At 48.3% G+C, this 20,985-nt stretch overlaps 1 protein-coding gene across 3 annotated transcripts in view; it reads right to left on the reverse strand.

Annotated features, from left to right (window-relative positions):
- Window positions 1-20,985, reverse strand: part of CACNA1A (calcium voltage-gated channel subunit alpha1 A) — a 238,334-nt gene that overhangs the window by 74,747 nt on the left and 142,602 nt on the right. For 2 of the 3 annotated variants that reach the window (XM_060092233.1, XM_060092235.1), the window contains exons 11-19: window positions 16,916-17,125; window positions 13,566-13,678; window positions 12,207-12,319; window positions 11,925-12,056; window positions 11,550-11,622; window positions 9,611-9,728; window positions 9,403-9,470; window positions 5,651-5,757; window positions 3,171-3,974 (exon numbers count right to left, since the gene is read on the reverse strand). In XM_060092233.1, coding sequence (XP_059948216.1) covers window positions 3,171-3,974; window positions 5,651-5,757; window positions 9,403-9,470; window positions 9,611-9,728; window positions 11,550-11,622; window positions 11,925-12,056; window positions 12,207-12,319; window positions 13,566-13,678; window positions 16,916-17,125 — 1,738 coding nt within the window. Of the gene's footprint in view, window positions 1-3,170; window positions 3,975-5,650; window positions 5,758-9,393; window positions 9,471-9,610; window positions 9,729-11,549; window positions 11,623-11,924; window positions 12,057-12,206; window positions 12,320-13,565; window positions 13,679-16,915; window positions 17,126-20,985 lie in introns of all 3 variants that reach the window. The other variant, XM_060092236.1, reaches the window with a different exon arrangement.

Raw genomic sequence — 20,985 nt, forward strand, 5'->3', positions numbered from 1 at the left:
TTCTTATCACACTACTGCTATCAGCTGGCTGGCTGCCCTTGGGGAAATCCCTTTCCCTCTCTGGGCCTCAGTTTCCCCATCTGTAAAAAGAAGGAGTTTGAGTGGACAATCCAAAGGCTATGGATGTAAAGTTTTGTTTTTTAGTCTATGATGAAACTGTCTTAATAGTAATAGTGATAATAATAATAGTAATAGCTAAAACTTATCGAATGCTTATTACTACTGCTATGGTGAAAAATAGTTGGGCTTCCCTGGTGGCGCAGTGGTTGAGAGTCCGCCTGCCGATGCAGGGGACATGGGTTCGTGCCCTGGTCCGGGAGGATCCCACATGCCACAGAGCGGCTGGGCCCGTGAGCCATGGCCGCTGAGCCTGCGCATCCGGAGCCTGTGCTCCGCAACGGGAGAGGCCACAACAGTGAGAGGCCCGCGTACCGCAAAAAAAAAAAAAAAAAAAAAAGTTAACATTTACTGAGTAGTGAATAATAATAATATTCATACTAATAATAGCTAATACTGCATACTTATTATAAGCCAGGCACCATTTAAAGCATTTTGCATGTATTAACTCATTTGAACCTTATACCTACCCTAGGAGGTAGGTAGCATTCTTATTCCCACTTTACAGATGGGGAAACGGAGGCCCAGAGAGAGGAAGTGACAGGCTGCAAGTCACACAGCTGGGAAGTGATGGGGCAGCAGTGTGACCTCTGGCTCCAGAATCCTTGCCCTTCACTACCAGGCTGTGCTGCCTTTCTGTCCCTGTCACCCTTCCTCCTTCAATGATAGGAGTAGATATAATACAAGGATGGTAACAACAGTAATATTAGTAGTATTAAAATAATAGCACCAGGAGACTTGCCTGGTGGTCCAGTGGTTAGGATTCCTCACTTCCACTGAGAGGGGTTGGATCCCTGGTTGGGGAATTAAGATCCAGCATGCCACGTGGCATGGCCAAAAAAAAAAAAAAAAATAGCACCAGTGATCCACTGGTTCTTAATTATGGAGTCCTCTGCTAAACACTTTATTCCACGTAAAATCCCTTCAGTGGCCTCCCATTTCCCTGGGAGGACTCAAGGCTCTGCTGACCTATTACACTACCTTCAATTTCTCTGTCTGCCCCTCTCTCCTCACCCCCCAAATGGCAAACTAGCCTCCTTCTGTTCTACCTTAGGGCCTTTACACATGCTGTTCTTAGCCTAGAACACTATTCCCTTCTCAGAAACAATGGTTTTCAGGGGGCTGTTGTGGAGCTATGTGGAGACCTCATGCCATAATAATTGGGGGCATTGTGGGCATTTAGGAAATGGGAGGCAGGTATATAAGTATCTTACCATGTGCAGGGCAGTCGCACCGAGGAAGAGTTATCCTTTCTCCTTCACGACTCGCTAATGTCCCTCACACAGATGAAAACTCTGCTTGTAATGATCTGAGTCTTTTGTTTCAACCTAACTCTGCTTTATGTATCAGCATAAAGTATTTTTTGCATGTTTTAAATATACATCACGTCTTCCCAGAATGCAAGCACTGGACAAATTAAAGGAAGAGTAGACTCTATTTCGTACGGAACTTCACCATTTTGGAACATCTCAACACTGATGGTAACTCCCTCATGTTATTCGAGTAGCCTGCGTCCTGAGTCAGCTGGCATTTGTACCTGTCTCATTCATGGTGATTTTGTGTATAGGTGTCTGCAGCAGAATTGCTTCACTCTGTCTTCTAGGGTCTCATTACTCAAAGTGTGGTCCCTGGACCAGCACTGGCTCCTTAGAAATGCAGAACCTCAGGCTGCACCTGAGACCTACTGAATTAGAATCTGTATTTTCACAAGATCCCTGGGGATTCGTGCACCCATTCAATTTTGAGAAGTATTAGCTTAGTGCACATGGCAGGTAACAGAAGCATTTAAACACATCATTAAAAATTAATATGGTGCCAATGTATGTAAATGAAATCATTATGTTGTACACCTTACACTTATACCGTGCTGCCTGTAAATTATACCTCAATAAAAATGGAAGGAAAAAAAGAATACCTAATGCCGAAAAAAGAAAACACAAAAAACTTACAAGAGGGTTTTTTTTGTTTTTTTGTTTTTTGTTTTTTGTTTTTGTGGTACGCAGGCCTCTCACTGTTGTGGCCCCTCCCTTTGTGGAGCACAGGCTCTGGACGTGCAGGCTCAGCAGCCATGGCTCACAGGCCCAGCTGCTCCGTGGCATGTGGGATCTTCCCAGACCAGGGCACGAACCCATGTCCCCTGCTTCGGCAGGCAGACCCCCAACCACTGCACCACCAGGGAAGCCCCTACAAGAGGGTTTTTTTAAAAAAAGAAAAAAAAAATCAAAAGGATGCCCTAGTGGCGGGTGATATATAATAAAAGAAAAATAAGAGATCAACTATACTCCAATAAAAATTAAAAAAAAAAAGAAGACTAAGAGGACGTTAATTAATGAAAGAACACATGTAAGTTGTTTGGGTTCCTAAATGTACAATCACCGTAGGATTTTCTAAGGAGTGTCACAAAATATTGTTATGAAAAACAGGGTGTCATTTCTGACTGGGTGAGGTGCTGGCCTGGAAGATGCCACCAAAAGCCTTGAACCCTGCTCTTCATTCAATTCTGAGGGCCCAGAGTGGCTTTTCAAACCCCCCAGGAATAGCATCAGGTGAAAAATGATTGACTCAATAACAGCTAAAAAGGGTCTAAATTTCCCAAGCACTTATTATGTGTCAGCTGCTCTTTCAGGACCTTTGCATATATTACATCATTTAATTCGAGCAATGACCAAATTAGACCCCACCATCTCCATTTTACAGATTGTGAAAACTGAGGCCCAGAGACGTGAAGTCCCTGCCGAAGGCCACACAGCAAGCACATGGAAGAGCTGTATAATTCTGGGGGAAAGTTCTTGTAGAGTTTCCCTGAGACGTACAAGGGCTTGATAGTTTGCAGCTTCTGGCACCAGATGACCTGGGTTCAAGGCCACTTATTAGATGTGTTACCTTGGGCAAGTCAGCTCCAACTCTCAGTTTCCCCATCTGTGAATCGGGGCCATGACAATGAGGGGGCTGTCAAGAAGCTGAAATAAGTGGCTCAGGAGAGTACCAGGTACCCAGCAGGTGCCACTTTGCCTCATCTTATCATTTCTACTATTGTCATCGCTTCCACTTACTTCCTCCTCCGGTGCCTGCGTTCCTTGTCCTCCCTGCGTGCGTCCCCGTCGTAGGCGGGCGGAGGGCCAAGCCGGTGTCGCCTCCTCCGCTCGCCGCCGTCTGGGCCCTCGCCTTCGCCGCCCCGGGCCGGCCGGCTGCCCTCACGGTGCCGGGACCGCCGATCGGCCTTGTCCTCTAGGCCCTCGTCGCCCGGCCTGCGGTGCGCCCGGTGCCTGCGGGGCTCCCCGTCGGCCCCCGTGCGCGGGGACCCGCTGCGGCTTTCCCGGCTGCACCCCTGCCGGTGGGCGTGCCTCCGGTGCGGGTCACAGACTTTGCCCCGCTCCGCCTCGCCCTCCCAGAACCCCGGCTGCTCCAGGCCGCCCTCCCGGGCGTGGTGGTCCGACTCGCGGCCGTAAGGCCCCTCCCGGCTCAGCTCGGCCTCCTGGCTGCCCGCCCAGGGCCTCCGGGTGTCCAGACCCACGGAGCCGCAGGGGTCCCGGGCCCGGTCGTGGTAGCGGGCCTGTTTTCTCAGGAAGTCCTCGGCTCGCTGCTGCCCGAGGCGCTGGTCCACCGTGGGCTCGGCCGCCCGGCTCTTATTGGTGTTGTTGTTGCGGTTCTCCTGGGGATCGACCACCAGCGGCCGGTCCAGGTGGGTCTTCATGTCGGGCCGCAGGTGCCGGGCGTAGGAGGCCTTCCAGCGCTCGTCTGGGTCCATCTCGTTGTACAGCGCCTCCCGGCTGGCCAGCAGGTTCTGCTTCCGCATCTCGCTTGTCCGCTGCTCCCACACGGACTTGGAGGGCTTCTGGTTCTTCTGTTGTTCCTTCCTGCAATGGAAGGGCGCAGGGGTTAGGGCACTGCTGGGCATTGTGGCCTGCATGGACCTCTCGGGCTAACAGGCGTCTCAGCCCAGGTGGGCATCTCGGTCCAGTGGGTATCTCCACCCTGGTGGGTGTCTTGCCCCAGGTGGGCATTTCCGCCCAGGTGGGTACCTTGGCCCAGATGTGCATCTTGACCAAAGTGGGCATCTCTGTCAAGGTGGGTATCATGGCCTGGCTGGGTATCCCTGCCTAACTAGGTGTTTCAACCTGTGTGGAAAACTCAACCTGGCCAGATGTCTCGTCCTTACAGGTGTCTTGGCCCAGATGGGCGTCTTGTTCCAGTAAGGTATCCTGGCCTGGCTGGGCATTTCGGTCTAATGGGGGTCTCAGCCCAGGTGTATGTCCCCACTGACCTCTCTATTCCTCTTCCAATTTTAGCACATGGCCTCTGGGGGCTGTCCTGATGTTCAAAATATTTTAACCTCTGAGACAGCCAATCATATTGGACACTGACCTGGAGCGGGTTCTGGAAGCCCTGACATGGGCGCTTGGGAGCTTGGGACAGTGCCTATCTATCCACTGGTGCAAAACACCAGTGGGGTCATGGCTGGGAGTGCTGGCTGGGCTGAAGCCCTGCCTGGAGCACACAGATTTTTCCAGGGGTTCTATGTGTATTGATAGTTTTATACAGACCATCAACTTCTATAGGCTTGCCTGCCTGAGCATGTACCTTCCTGGGCTCCCCTTCCACAGCCATCTCCTTGCACTTTGAGAAAGAAAGCCCCCTCCCCATTGTCCCATTATGCACCGCCCCACAGTATGCAAAATCCCAGGACTACCCAACAAAGGTGGAATTCAGAATATCTGTGTTCACGAATCTTTAATCAAGACACCTTAACTCTTACCACCTTAACACCTCTGATCCACCAGCAAATTCTGTCCACTCTGCCTTCATGATCTGTCTAGAATTCAGCTACATCCATGACTCCGATCCACCCTGATCCAGCCCCCACTATCTCTTTTGCAGGGAACAATGCAGTCTTCTCCAGCCTGGTCTCCTGGCTCCTGTCCTTGCTCCCCTGATAGCGTCCAAAGGGCACCTGTGACCACCTGAGTCCCTATCCTTCCTCAGCTCAAGAACCCTCCATGTCTCCCACCTGCCTCAGCGCAAAATTCTAAGTCCTCCCTCATCACCTCTCTGCCCTCACCTCCCCCCACTGGCCCCCCTCACTCACTCTACTTCAGTCACACTGGCCCCCTTCGTGTTCCCTAAACACACCAGGCATGTGCCTGCCTTAGGGCCTTTGTACACGCTGTTCCCATTGCCTGCGATGCTCTTCACTCAGCCCCCCACAGAGCTCCTCCCTCACCTTCTTCAGGCTTTGTCACCTTCTCAGTGAGACCTTCCCTGACAACTTTACTTAAAATCATAACTCTCACCACCCCTAGCCCTCCCTATAAACCTCAACCTCTTGTTAACGCCGTATTCCCAGCAGCTAGAACAGTGCCTGGCACATAGTACCGGCTTATTAATTATTTCTTGAGTGAAAGTGGGTGGAGGGCAGAAGCACCTCTTCCTAAGCTCAACCCAGTCAGGGACTGCTCCCTGCCCCCAAATTCTTGACTGGGAGGGTGCAGAGGTTGAGGACCCCCGAGAGCATACTGGAGTTGGGGGCACTTACACAGCTATGGACATGTTGGCTGCAGACAGAGGACTCACTTCTGCCACCTCCTTGGCTTTCTGGAGGGCGAGTTTCTGGTTGGCTGCCTCTTCTTCTTCTTGTTCATCCTAAAAGTCACATGTGATCCCTGTTCACAAAACATGAACTGGGCCTTGGGGCCTCACCTCTGACCCTATTGTTAACCAGGGGCAACATTTCAGATATTTACAAACAGGTGTGGCCTGGGTGTCAACCAAACAGAGCCGAGGCCCAGTGATTGGAAAGGACGCCCGTCAGTTAAGTATACTGCTATCCCCTTTATGTACAGGCTCAATATCTAGCTCATTATTAATGCTATTTTAACACACAGTCAGAAGAAAAGGAGAAAGACTCCCTTCCCTTCCCACAATGGAAATTTTTCTGTACCCTGTCTCAATGAGCTGGAAATTAATGCAAAGATTTTCCTCTCACTCTACTTCCTGGGCCATTTAAGCTCTCTGAACCAAGACTTTTAAAGAACACTGACAAGCCCCCACGTGCAGAAGAATCTGGCATCCCACAGCCCATCCCATGCACTGCCAACAGCCTCCAGAAGGGGAATCAGGAGAGGAACTTATATTCTCAGCCAGTTAGGTTTAGAGATGAGGAGGATGGGGGAAGATGTTTTAAAAATACACACAGAAAAAGACGTTTTGGGGCTTTAAATCCTTCTTCAGCCTTCATGCAGGGCCTCATTCGTAAAACAGAAAAGCCAACAAAGAAAAAGCAAAGAAAAAGCAACAAGAAAGAAATGGCCAGAGATGAACCCGCCAATAAAAAAGGTCATGCGGTGGCAGGGCACCTCTCCCACTGTGCTGAGATGTCTGGGGCAAGAAGCAACCTTACCACCTCAGAAATGGTCAGATCAGGACACTCTCTGTCAGTGACAACACAGGGGTGGGACCCAAGGCCTCCCCTCCTCCTGGCATCACACCCAGCATTTCTCAGAGCTGAGTCCCTGGACCACCTGCCTAAGAAACACTGCAAATGCAGATTCCCAGGTCTCCTGAAGAACCTGGGCTGGGCCCTGGAATCTGCATTTTCAATAAGCTCCCAGTGGAGTCTGAAACACGCTCAAGTTTAACCAACGTTGCATGTAGTTAGAAGCACAAATTCTGGACCCATCTGGATTCAAATCTCAGCGCCTTCACTTTCTGCTTACCTTGGACGAGTCTCTTAATTTCTCTGTGCCTCACAATCTTCATCTAAAATTTCAACTCTCCTCGACTATCCCCACTTCGTTTTTCTCTTTAGCACTTATCACCATCTGACAAGTTTCTTTCTCATCTATCTCTCCCCCTAGAATATCAACGAGGGCAGGGATGTGTCTGTTGTCCATGTCCCTGCCTCCTAGACCCCGTTCACAGTAGATGCTCAGTAAAGGCTTTTCTTTTTTAATTTCAATTTTAATTGATTAATTTATTTTTCACCACGCTGTGGCTTGTGGGATCTTAGTTCCATGACCAGGGACCGAACCCAGGGCCCTGGCAGTGGGAGTGCCGAGTCCTAACCACTGGACCACCAGGGAATTCCCAAATGCTTTTCAATGAATGGCAAAATCTGTAAAATGGGGATCAGAGAATTTGCCTCCTAGGTTTTCTGTGAGGGTTAAGTGAGATAAAAACCTACTACTACTATATATAAAATAGATAAACAATAAGGTCCTACTGCAGAGCACAGGGAACTATAGTCAATATCTTGTAATAAATTATAATGGAAAAAATATGAAAAAGAATTATATATGTGTATAACTGAATCACTTTGCTGTACACCAGAAACGAATACAAGATTATAAATCAACTATACTTCAATTAAAAAATTAAAAAAAAAAACCCAACCACATCAGCGGCTTAGTGGGGTCCCTGCCACATATTAAATGCCTGAGAAATGCTTGTGGAATAAATGAAGGAAAGAATGAGGGTCTGGAAGACACGTCACAGGAGATGAGCTTTCTCCTTCCCCTTCTCCCACCCTCCTGAGGTATCTCCTCCCCCATGATGGCCCTTGAGGATAGGGTCTTGGAACCTGGATGAGATCATGGCTGGAACAGCCCCTGAAGCACTGACGCCAGCCAGCTCCATGGGGGTCAGGACTGTGGCTGTGTGCTTGGGGTGGTGGAGACTTCCGTTTCCCCCAGTCGGAGCTGAGCCCAGGAAAGTCTCTCTCCCTCCTGCCAAGGCTGGCAGATGGAGTGTTGGCAAAGTCTGCTCAGTTCAGTTCAGTTCCCTGAACATGGCCTGAACACCTCGAGGCACTGGGGATGGGGCTGTGAAGCTGAGGCAGGTCCCAGGCCTGGACCTCCTAGGCTGAATGATTCTGCACACGTTCTTTTAATGTGATGAGGCTGCTGGCGAAAGGCTTAGGTCAGATGACCGCTAGCTCCTAAGCTGCCTTTGCTCCTGACACTCTCCCCTCAAACTGCAAAAAGGTGCCCAGCTTCCTTCGTGCAGTGCACAACCTGTACAACCGTTCCCAGCCGCTCTGCTTGTGGGCTATCCCAGGGGTGTGAGCTGTGTTATTGAAAGCAATATTGCCTCCTCTATGACTAGCGGAGGTGGACCTGAGTCCCAGGGAGTCCAAGGCTGCCCTACGGGGCATCTGGCACCAGGTTTTGTCCAGATAATCCAATATCACTGACCATGAATGAAAACTGGACTTCTCCTCACATGGATGGTTCTCACCACCCATCCCCCCAATTCCCTTCTGATCTCATTTCCTGTACTCTTCTCTCTTTTCTGTTCTTTGAGGGGTCACACCTCTGCTCTTTCAGTTCCTAGATATGTGGTGAGGCCACAAGTCTCCGGGCCCCAGTTTTCCCATCTGTGAAATGAGCTTAACTGTAACTCCCTATCTCTTATGCTTTCTGGTGTCTGGCATACAAGAGGGGCAATCACATTTCCCTTGGTTGTTGTTATTTTTATTTTTATCATTACCTGCTCAGCTGGGGCTCAAGTGAAAGCTGGCAGGGTGTGTGGGTAGACAACTTAGGTCCTGGAACTTGCCAAGTCTGCGTTCGAATCCTAGCCTTCCCTTTACCAGCTCTGTAAAATGTGAGCTCTAGGTCCAGGTGCCTGCTCATGCCAAGTGACTTACAAAGGCTCCCTTTATTGAGCACTTCCTGTGTGTCAAGAACTGTACTGAGCACCTGACATGTATAGCATGATGCTCTAAATAGTAGCAGATATTATCATCCCATCTGGGGCCAGTGATTTTGCCTTTCTGAGCCTCAGTTCCCCCTTCTGCACAAGGGAGATAACAGCAATGCCTGGAACCATGAGCACATATAATTCTTTACTGCTACTACTCAGTGATGAAGTCCAGCCAACTCCCAAGCTCACAGGGACACACACAGAGCCTCAGGACCTTGTCTGGGTTATTCTCCATCTGTCCCCCCGTTTCGGGTTTAGGGTGGTGACAATGCCTGCTATCCTAGAGGCTGCCGCCTTCCTTGGAAGTCCCTTGACACTGCCCACTCCTTATACATGGGCACTCTGGTGGAGTTTGCCATCTGTTTCCTGTAGAAACCCTGCTGCCTTAGCCCCCCTCCTTTGCTGTAGAAGCCACTTTATTATGGACAGTCTATTTTGGGGGTGGGGGAGGAGGCATTTTCTCCCTGGTACAGTGTATCCAGGGCAAAAGCTCTGACCCTAGCCCCTACCCCCACCTGGCACGGTCCTGATCTGCCATGAGCAGGTGGTAACTTTGCCACAGCAACATTCTCCCACCAACTCCACCTTGGTGAGCTCCTGGGCGTTGGCCAAATTATCCACTGCGATGGCCAAGAACACATTCAGGAGGGTGTCTGCAAACGTCGGAGTCAGGGAAAGCATCGCCACTTGGACCTTGATATCTGGGACTCCTGAATCCCCCCCACCCCTTGTGCCTCCCAATCTGCTCTCCCTGAGGCCCGGGCACGTCCCCATTTCCCCACACAGAGGATACAGTTCCCAAAGAGTGTCAGCACGATGAAGTAGATGGAGAACACCATGCCGCCCTGCACACCCCCCTGAGACTTGATTCCGTCGTACATGACCTCATTCCAGTCTTCGCCCGTCAGGATCTGAAAGGGGAGGGAGAGACACACAGCCAACCCCCTCTCAACCTTGGGTCCCTCGGAGATGCAGCTGTGGAGCCGGAACCTGTCGTGTGGGCCCCTCCTTGGCCCTTGTCTCTGGGTGGGGAGGGTCTCATCTGTTTGCAAGAGGAAAGGGCTGTCCCTGCATTGAGGGGCTCTCAGCCTGTTCTAGGAAAAAGTGACCCTGCAGGAGTCACAATCTTTCTGTAACTCCATCTTCCCTGATGTGATAAGGGGATTTTGCTATAGGCTGAGTTGTACTCCCTAAATTCATAGGTTGAAGCTCTAAACCCTTGTGTGATGGTATCTGGAGATGGGAGGGAATTAGGATTAGATGAAGACATGACAGTGGGGCCCTCAGGAGGGGATTAGTGCCTTTATAAGAAAAGACACCAGAGAACTTGATCTCTCTCTCTCTCCCTGCCACGTGAGAGAGAAGAGAGAAGGCGGCCGTCTGCAAGCCAGGAAGAGAGTCCTCACCAGGAACCAACCCTGCATGCACCCTGATTGTGGACCTCCAGCCTCCAGAACTGTGAGAAATAAGTTTCTCTTGCCATATATTCACTGGTACTTCTGGACTGCTGTGTCTGGGGGTGGTGATGGTGGTGGTACTGGTGACCAGAGGAAGCCTCAGGTAAAGGGACACAGGTGCTGGCAAACAGAAGTTGTGCGGATGAGTATGGGAAGGGCTAAAGGGATATGTATGTAGCATCCACACAGCTGTTAAAAAATATCCAACTTCCCTCCTTTGTATTATTTCTAAGAGGATAAAATAAATGTGAAAGAACTCCCAAAACGTTAATCTGTTAATGCAGGGGTTTTTAGCCTTGGTACTACTGACACTTGGGACTTCCTCCCATCCTGTGCACTGTAGGGTATTGACCGGCATCCTTGGCCTCTACCCATTAGATGCCAGTAACATCCCCCCACACCCCGAGTTGTGACAACCCAAAAAGTTTTCAGATACTTCTAGGTGACCTTGGGGGACAGTCTCCCTCTTGGGCAAGAACCCTTGTGCTGAAGATATATGGATGGTGATTACTACTATTAATACTCATTTATGTGAGGGCTCAAAACTTCATGGATGGTTTCCCTTTCCAAGCCCCTATCTAGGGGTCTCATTTAGAAATTACCTCTCCCCCAGGAGAAGAGAGGAGTGAAGTCACATTTTCCATAGACTCTCTGTCCCCTAAAGAGACAGAACCCACATGGAAAGGCTCTGGAAGTCCCAGCTAGGCCAGTTCCAAACCTCAGGGCATGTGCCTACATGGGTACAGAAGTTGGTATGGGGAGACCACACAGGGTCAATCTGTTTGCCTTGGAATATGGGATTGGGGTGTCTTCCAATCTGGGGGAGGATGGTGTATTATTCATGTCTATTACTTTCTATATTCTGATGCTTTGACATATGCGGGAGGCCTTGTGGACCCTGGAGGGAGTCAGGACTAGCTAATTCTTAGAGATAGTAACCAACTTGCCCATGAATGTGCTTTTCAAATGCAAACCAACCAATCCAGAGCCCACACTCCCAACCACCTCCACTATAGGGCTCTTACAATCAGGGCCAACCTTCTCCTGCCAGAATCAGCCCAGGGTCAGGTACCAGACAACTCAGGACAGCTCCAGGGCCTGATGAAATTATTTAAACTAGTCAGTCCTAAGCCTGCTTAACGTGCCTTGCCCATTTCTTCCTGTGGAAACCACAATAAAGGCTCCTGCCCATGTTCCCCGCTCCCTCTGCCTCCTGACGAGCTCTGGTGCTTCCCTGTATGGCCCTGCATTCATGGGGCTGGGTGAAGGTTGTACCTGAAATACCGTCATTATTGCTGCTGGAAAGGTGTCGAAGTTGGTAGGAGGAGTCCCTTCATCAAAATTAAACCTGCAGAGAGGACACAGACATTTCATGTTGGTCCCACCTCAGGTGTTCTGAGGGCTTGGCTCAGAACACCTTGGCCCTTGTTTCCAGGGCAGTATCTCTGTCCCCTAAAAGGACACCCTGTGTGGTATCCCGGGCCCCACCCATCTGGGTGAGTGCACTGGGCATCCAGGCCACGAGGAGGGCAGACTGTGTGATGCAGGTGGGCCTGGGTCTCTGGAGGCACTGAGCAAGGTGCCTGGGGGTGGGAGGCCCTGGGCTGGACCCCAGGGAAGCAGAAGTCAGAGAATCCGCTGAGCGCTCACTGGCCACCAAAGAGTTGCATTCCCAGAAGGGCAAAGACGACGATGAACAGGAAGAGGAGGAACAACAGGCTGATGATGGATTTCATGGAGTTGAGAAGAGAGACGACCAGGTTCCTGAGAGATGCCCAGTACCTGCCAACAGAGGCCAGGGTTGGGGGGGTGGGGGTCAGACTGGGCCAGGGTGGCAGCAGCTAAGCCCACCTTCCCAACATGGTGGAGGTGGCCCCACCCTGGCCCCCATCCCCATTCCCATCGGGATGCCAGGGAACCCCAAAGACTTACTTTGTGACTTTGAAAATACGCAATAACCTGAGGGCTCGTAACACACTGATTCCAAAGGATGTGCCGGGTTTTATGACGGCCCAGATGACCTCAAAGATGCTCCCGATGATGACCTAGAACAGAGGACCCGGTCTTATGTCCAGGCTCCTTGCAAACGTGCCCTGGGTCTGAACCTTGCAGGAACCCAATCCAATTCCCACCCTCAAATAGAATCAGGGTGAGGGTCTCAGACCCCTCTCATCCCTTCTCTTTTTTAACTTATTAAGAGCTGATGAGCACAAAGAATTCATGAAACACATAATTACAAAGCGAATGCCCACGAAACCACCACCTATGTCGAGAAATAAGACATGTCAGCAGCCTGAAAGCCTCCAGGGACCCCTAGACATTAGCCACCACCTTGAATTTTATGCTAACCGTTTCCTTTAACCATTTGCATTTAAAAAATTGAGGCGGAATTCACATAACATAAAATTAACCAGAAAGGTTAACTTAAAATAGTGCACAATGCAGTGGCCTTTAGTACATTCACCATGGTGTATAACCATCACCCCCCTCTAGTTCCGAAACATTTCCATCACCCCTCAAGAAGACCCCGGACCCATTAGCAGCCACTCCCCATCCCCCTCTTCCCAGCCCCTGGCAACCACTAATCTACTTTCTATCACTGGAGATTTGCCTGTTCTGGATATTTCATATAAATGGAATTATGTAATATGTGACCTTTTATTTTATGTCTGGCTTCTTTTGCTTATCATAATGTTTTCGAGGTCTTTGCCTTTTTAAAGCATTCAAGGATCCTCCGTAATCCATATAGCTTAGTTTTACCCATCTGAACTTTCATGAGCAGAATCATGCCGTATGGACTGGTTTTGTCAGTGCCTTGCTTCCTTTTGTGCAGTATTATGTGGCTGATGGGTGTGGCTGTTTTTGATTGCCTCTCATTGGTGCAGAGAATTTCATTATGTGGCTAGGCCACAACTTTATCCACTCTACTGCAAAGGAATATTTGGGTCATTTGGTCTGGGACTAGCAAGGCTGCTCAGGACATTCTTGTATGTGTCTCCTGGGCATCTGTGTGAGTTTCTCTAGGGTGAATCCCTAGCAGTGGAATCGCCAGGTCAATCCTACTTTCCAAAAAGGGTCCACAAATTTCCCCTCCCACTAGCAGTGGTTGAGGAGGGTTCTAGGGGCTCTGTATCCTTGCTGAAGTTGGGACTGTCCTTTCATTCCTTTTGCATTCAGCAAAGTCTCTCATATCCAGGGGTGATCCTACTTCTCTCTTTTGGATGTCCCCAGGTGTCAGCCATTCTAAGCTAGAGCTGGAGAATTGAAATCCTTAGAAACCAGACCACTTACCCCACAATCAAAACAGTTGAAGGAAGAGTGGAAGTAAGGCCGTGTCCCAAGCCCGTACATTTTTATAAACATTTCGGACATAAAGAGTCCTAAGAAAATGAATTCTGCATAGTCTAGAAGGGAGAGGGGGGAAAACAGAGGAGGTTAGATCTATGGGGGGGAGGTTCCAGGTGGCTCTGATATTCCTGTTAATTGCAACCCTGGCTGGTGGGTTCCTGGGTGCTTACTATATATATATTTTTAAAGTTAATTAATTAATTAAAAAAATTTTAAATTGAAGTATAGTTGATTTATAATGTTTCAGGTATACAGCAAAGTGATTTAGTTTTATATATATATATATTCTTTTTCATATTCTTTTCCATTATGGGTTATTACAAGATATTGAATATAGTTCCCTATGTTATACAGTAGGTCCTTGTTGTTTATTTTATGCATCTTACTACGTTTTTAAAACGAACAAATGAATGAATTAACTAACTGACTAACAGCTAACTGACTAACTAATTGGATAACTAACAAAGTGGTTCCATAATGCCAGCATGTCATAATCTAAGAATTATGACTAAACCACTTTTATATGTCTGACTTCCAAAGGAATAATAGAAATAAAAATCATGACAGTGTCCTATTTGTAATCCTTGTGTTGGGGACTTAGTTGGAGTGCCACAGGCAACTAATCTAAGGCATGACTTTTCTCCGAACCTCGAAAACTCATTTACGTCCCTTGGAAATCCTGTCTTGCTGATGTTTGAAAGTCTTGATGCAAGATAAAGCTTTTGTTTTTTGGTGAGAAAGCATAATGGTGCAAATACCTTGGGGAGAGGTAACTCATGGTTATTTGTTTGCTCCAGCAAAGAAATCTTTAATAGCAGTCCCTTTTCTGACACGGCTTTCTTGGTGGGGTAGGAAGTTGAGGGGTCAGGAAGGGCATGAGTAGTCACCTACTGGAGGGGAAGGAGAGGTAAGGAGGAATTCTGAGGGGAAGAAAGCATACAGAAAGGGAAGACAGAGGACCCAAACCTCCAAGAATTCCATTTTGGTCACATAGCTAACTTTGTTTGACGGTCAAGGGTATTTGTTATATCATTCTTTTTTTTAATGGTGTAAGATTTTTTTCTAGTTCTTTGTGATTTTACTTTCTTTTTCTTTTTTTTTGGCTGTACCGCACAGCTTGTGGGATCTTAGCTCCCCAATCAGGGGTTGAACCCGGGCCCTCGGCAGTGAAAGTGCAGAGTCCTAACCACTGGACCACCAGGGAATTCCCTGTTATGTAATTCTTTTAAGAGGTGGTTTGAACTGACTGTTAAGGTCTTTCCCACTCATTCCTGATTGAAACTCTCCCTTAATTTTAGGACTCCAGGGAGCTCCTAGTGTCTGAGGGAAACTCTAGGGTCTCCAGGGCCCCTGAGACCAAAATGTCAGCAAGGGAAATCTGTCTATAACATCTGGTGTATTCCAAAAAACACCAGAAGAAACTCTGGGAGAACTTAAGAGTTTCCAAGATACTTGTTCCCCAGTTACCATGAAAATATGATAGCTGGTGATGCACAAGACCTGAGAGAATTACTTATCTGTAGCACTAGGGGGTCTGGAAGAACTTTCAGGGTCATCAAATCCAATTTCCACCAAGTACAGAGAGGAATTTGAGACCCAGAGAAACGACTACACTTCATTGATTCCAAGACACATATTTTTGTTCACATTTTGACATCTCCGAAACTGGGGTGTATCTTAAAATTGGCATGTCCTAGTTTAGATGGCAGCATTATTTTATTTCTTAGTGGCACATAAAATAAAAATAAAAGAGTGCCTTATAATTGAAGATGTGTTTGATTGATGGACAATGGTAAGAGCTTGTCCAAGGTCACACGGAGAGTTAGGGGCAGGGCAGGCATCAAGAACCCAGGTTACCTGGTAATCAGGGCAGGGATGTACCATCAGATACAGCTTGGACTCTGGGTTCAAATCCTGGCTACATCACTAACTAGCTGTGTGACTCTGGGCAAGTTGCGTAACCTCTCTGTGTTGCAGTTTTCTCAACTGGAAATTGATAATTAAAGGACGTTTACAGACACAGAGGCCCCAGGCAGGAAGTCCCAACCCCCTGTCCTGAACCAGGACAGATAGAGCAAGGTGATTAGTGGGGAGAATATGGGAGATTAAAAATAGGTTATCAGAGGAGGTTAAGACAAAAAGTAAATAGTCCTCATTTATAAGTGACTCCAGGGGGACTAAATGCAATTATTAAGGTTGGAACTAGGTCAGGGCTTTCGGAAGGAGAACTGGCCCCTGGGGAATGTCCTGGGCGGGGGGTTCAGCCAACGTGACTGGGAACAATGAGGGTTACAAGGAGACAATGACATGGACCAGGCTCCCAGGCCTCTCTAGGCTGAAGACTCAACTTCTCCAATGGTTGTCTGGGTTAATCTGAACCAGGTCAGAAGGGTAGAGAATCTACAGACCTAAGTCAGACAAGCCAGTAGATGTAGGAGGAGGGCAGCCAACAGGAAAAAAGGTTTTGGGGAGTCCTCACTCGGGGCCCATAAGCCAGAACCAAGGTATCCACTTGCCTTCCTCACTGTCCAGCCATTACTCTTGTTGATTCCTAAGAGCTCTTTACTTTTTAAATCCTGCTCAGAGGTCTCCCCACCTTTCACTGCTTCCTTTCCCCCAACCTGGTCATCAATTTTAATACTATCTCATATTAATTCCTGAAATCTGGGAATAGGCCCAGAAGGGCAAAGCCTTGGAAATCCTGGTACCCACTGAGGGAGCAAGATGTTTTCACACTTGTTAGAGAGTATCTTCTAGTAATGAATCCCAGACATAAGGAAGTCAAAAAGGACAGGAGACGAAAGGGGAAAGAAGCAGAAGGTTTGAAAGAAAAGGGAAGAAGCAGAGAGTCAGAAATGAGAATAGAAAATGGGTACAACATACAGGTCACTTTTTTATCTCTAATGTGCCCCCATCTCTCAACCATAAATTATTTGATTCCCAGAGATGCACCTAGAAATCACATGTATGTTTCTGTCTCTATCTGGCTGTCTTGCAGTCTCTGACTCTCTGTCTCTCTTCCAATGCACCCCTATGTGCCTTTCTTAGAAAGTGATCATGGAAGTCTCTGGCGGCCTAAATTCCAGCTTCCAGCTCAGGCCCAAAGAAATAGGGTTCTGTCATTGTTGCAGCAGCAACATCAGCCCCAAGTTGAGTTGTAGACATGGCCAAATGAAAGGGCAAAGTCAATGAGGACCAAAGAAGGAACACATACCATCAGAGAAAGAGAACTGGAAAAAGGGTGTGAGGAAGGGATCAGGGAGCCGGTCGGGGTGGGGCCAGGAGGTACTCACAGAGGAAGTCGGAGAGCCACTCGGGCTGGTTGTAATGAACGATAGCGACACACAGCGTGTTGAGGGCTACCAGACTGAGCACAGTCCAGTAGAAGGCCTGAGTTTTGACCATGCGGCGGATGTAGAAACGCATCCTCCTCTCCTTTTTGTGAAAAAAAGTTGAGTTCTCCAGCTTGGCACTTTTAATGCTGGCTCGGGCGAAGGGAGACCCTGCCAGGGAAAGGATGGAGAATGTCAAGGTGTTCCTGCAGAGGAAATTAACCGATGCATGGCCCAGGCACGGATTGTGGCCAGGGAATCCATTAGCCTCCCAAGCAAGGAAGCCCCTGGGAACCATCATGATCTATGGGCTTAGCTTTCCAGAGATGGAGCTTATGAGAAGGTGATGCCCCTGAAAATAATAGTATTGGAAATAACCCATGAGTGCTCAGGATGTCAATGAGGAGGCTGATGGCTCTTCATTGCTGGAGCCAGTGTTCTGTATCTTCCTCTCCTGGCCATGCCTGATGACTCTGGGGGGTCATGCCACAGGGTGGGATAAGGCAGGAGCCTCTGCTCAGGACTCCCAGTGCAGAGGCAGGCAGCAGAACTGCATGGACCATACTTGGAAAGCCTCCAGGAAGAGGTGTGGATAGGATCCTAGTTTTCCATGGACATTTCACTTTAGAAATAATCACCAAAGAATGAGCCAGCTGTGCCCTCTGTCTACGTATATTTTTGTTCCTAAGCATTTACAAGGTACCTACTGTGCCAGGCTCTGTCCCAGGTGTTCCAGATACATGTTAACAGAGTCCTGCACTCCTGGGACTGATACTCCAGCAGGGGAGACGGAGAGCAAACATAATATAATAAATAGTAAATTAATAGTGTGATGGGGGACTTCCCTGGTGGTCCAGTGGCTAAGGCTCCACACTCCCAATGCAGGGGGCCCGGCTATGTTCCCTGATCAGGGAACCAGATCCCACATGCTGCAACTAAGAGTTCACATGCCACAACTAAAGATCCTGCATGCCGCAAATAGGACCTGGCACAGCCAAATAAATAAATAAATAAATAAATAAATAAATAAAATAGTGTGATGGAAGGTGAAAAGTGCTTTGGAAAAAAGAGAAAGTAGAGCAAAATAAGGGGACTGGGACCCCCAGGAGGGACCACTGGGAAGGCTGCAGTATTAAATCAAGTGGTTAAGGTGAAGGGGTTGGCCTGAGTTACCTTAGTATCTTAGGTACCTTATGCAGAGGAAATAGAAAGTGCAAAGGCCCTGAGGCAGGAATGTGCCTGCCTGACATATTGTGGGAGCAGCATAAAGAGAACAGTGTGGCTGGAGTGGAGTGGTTCAGGTGGGAAAAGGGAAGAGGTGAGGGCAGGGAGGAGACTGGGCAGGTTGTGAAGGGCCTTGGGGGCTGTGGGGAGAACTTGGGCTTTTGTTTTGAGTGAGGTGGGAGCCATGGAGGGTTTGAGCAGAGGACGGACGTGACCTGACTGGAGTTCACAGGTGCCCCTTGGCTGCTGTGGGGGGCAAAGACTGTGGAAGGCAAGGGCAGGAGCAGGGAGGAGGTGGCTGCTCTAGTCCAGGCAAATGATAATGGGGCTACTACTCCATAGTGGCTGAGAAGGTAGAAGAGTGGGCAGATTTGGGATGTATTGTTTAAGGTAGATTTCGACACTTGCTGATGGACCAAGTGTGGGTGGAAGAGGGAGGGAGAAGCCAAGGTTTTTGGCTTGAGCCCCAGGAGGGATAGGGGGGAGGTTCAGAGCTCAGTTTTGGATAGATTGATTTTACCTTCTAAAATACTCCTCTTGTGGGACTTCCCTGGTGGCGCAGTGGAAAAGAATCCGCCTGCCAATGTAGGGAACACAGGTTCGAGCCCTGGTCCAGGAAGATCCCACATGCCGCGGAGCAACTAAGCCCGTGTGCCACAACTACTGAGCCTGCGCTCTAGAGCCCACGAGCCACAACTACTGAAGCCCGTGTGCCTAGAGCCCGTACTCCGCAACAAGAGAAGCCACCGCGATGAGAAGCCCGCACACCACAATGAAGAGCAGCCCCTGCTCGCTTCAACTAGAGAAAGCCCGCACGCAGCAGCAAAGACCCAACGCAGCCAAAAAAAAAAAAAAAAAAAAAAAAAACCCTCCTCTTGAAAATCTTCCATTGCATTCATTTTTTTATTGTTCTTCATTGGTTCATTCATTCTTTCATTTATTCATTAGTGTGCTTATTCGTTCATGTATTTGTGTATTCATTCATTTGTTCACTCACTGGTATGTCATTCATTCATTCATTCTTTCTTTCATCATTTGTTCATTCATTAGTGCATTCATTAATTTACCAATTTGTTTCTTCATTCATCATTTATTCACACATTCATTCATCCATCCACCCATCCATTATTCATTTGTTCATCCATCCATCCATCCGTTCATTCATTTGTTCATTTATACGTTCATCCATCAAGCACTTCATCAACCTCATCACACCAACCAGGCATGGGACACGGAAAACATCTCTCAGGATGCCACTTCCTAATAGTGAAATTCTAAACAGAGGCTGTGAGTTGGCACCCCAGGGGCCATACTGGTTCATCCTGGGTTTGTGAAATTTAAAATTACTGGTCTACATTTAAAAACTGGGAGATTTTCCATAAAAATATGGATTTCAGCTTCTCATGAATGAAAATAACAGCTGACGTTTTTTGAACATTTAGAAGGCACTGCGGGGGATGCATTTTACACAGTAAGCTTCTCATCACGACCTTAGGAAGTAGGGACCGTCATTAACACCATTTTACACCCTGAGCAAACAGAGACTGAGGGGAGCCCAGTAACTGGCTAAGAAGTGTCGAGTTAGTTCAGAGCCTGTGCTCTCGGCCACCATGCTGCACTCACTCCTGGAACATGTGGCCGTGAGGAAGGGACCACATTCCTGCCCAGCAGCAGTTGGCCAGGTCCAGTGGTTGGATCCTCCCCTCATGTCCATCACCTGCCTGACCCCACGGGCATTGGGAACCCTAGGGTGGCTCTTCACACCCCTTCCCAGTTGGGACATTTCTGGTCCTTATGGCTCCCAAAGATGTGCCCAGACCCACAGGCATCCACAAACCTTGGCAATCACACCAGGCAGGAGGCCCCTTACCCCAACTCCTGCTGGAGCCACATGGAAACCCGGCTCCACCACCAACAGGCGAGTGACCTTGGGCAGATGACCTCGGACAAGTCACCTTGCATCCTGGGACTCCAGTGCCCTCCACCTCACAGGGCCATTGGGAGAAATCAATGAGTTAATACCCCCTAGCATGATGCTGGCACATCATGCTTATTGGTAAGATTAAAATCTCTTACTACGACCCTAAGAGCTGAAATCAAGACCCGTTCACACACCAACGCCTGGAGGAAGTCTTTCCTGATCACAGGGCCTGGAGATACATCCCACAATAGGCATCCCACTCATCAGGAATGGAGAGGAAAGTGAATATTAACTAAACACCTATTGCATGCCAGGCCGTGCGCCAGCTCTGTACCGTCTCCTCTATTTATTGCATTTCGTACTTGCTCTGACCCATGCTCCCTTTTTCTATACACTCTTGTCTATACTTTTCCTCTGTGGTCTGGAACTGTAATTGCAGGCAATCCTTAGATTTTAAAAATAATTTTAATAAGCTATTTTATGAAACCCCATATATCTAAGATATCAATTTCAATGTGGAATCGATATAGAAATATATTAAAGAGATATTTTACACTCTTTTTCTTTTTTTGTACTATGTATTCGAAATCTAATGTGTTAGTATGAAGCACATTTCAGTTCAGATCAGCTACATTCAAGGAGTCAAGAGCCAGAGGCGACCCGTCCTAGTCAGGAATGTTCCACGGTGAGGACAGCAGTATGGCACCACCAAGGCTGAATCTTGGGATTTGGGGCAATTTATATGCTCTTCAAATTCTCTGTACGTTGAAATAGGTGCTTCCCAAATTGTGGGTTGAACTGTCCTTCAAAGAGATGTGTGGAAGTCCCTAACCCCTGGTACCCGTGAATATGACTTTAGCTGGAAATAGGGTCTTTGGAGATGACA

The sequence above is a fragment of the Mesoplodon densirostris genome, chromosome 3 (genome assembly GCF_025265405.1).
Source record: "Mesoplodon densirostris isolate mMesDen1 chromosome 3, mMesDen1 primary haplotype, whole genome shotgun sequence".
Lineage (NCBI taxonomy): Eukaryota > Metazoa > Chordata > Mammalia > Artiodactyla > Ziphiidae > Mesoplodon > Mesoplodon densirostris.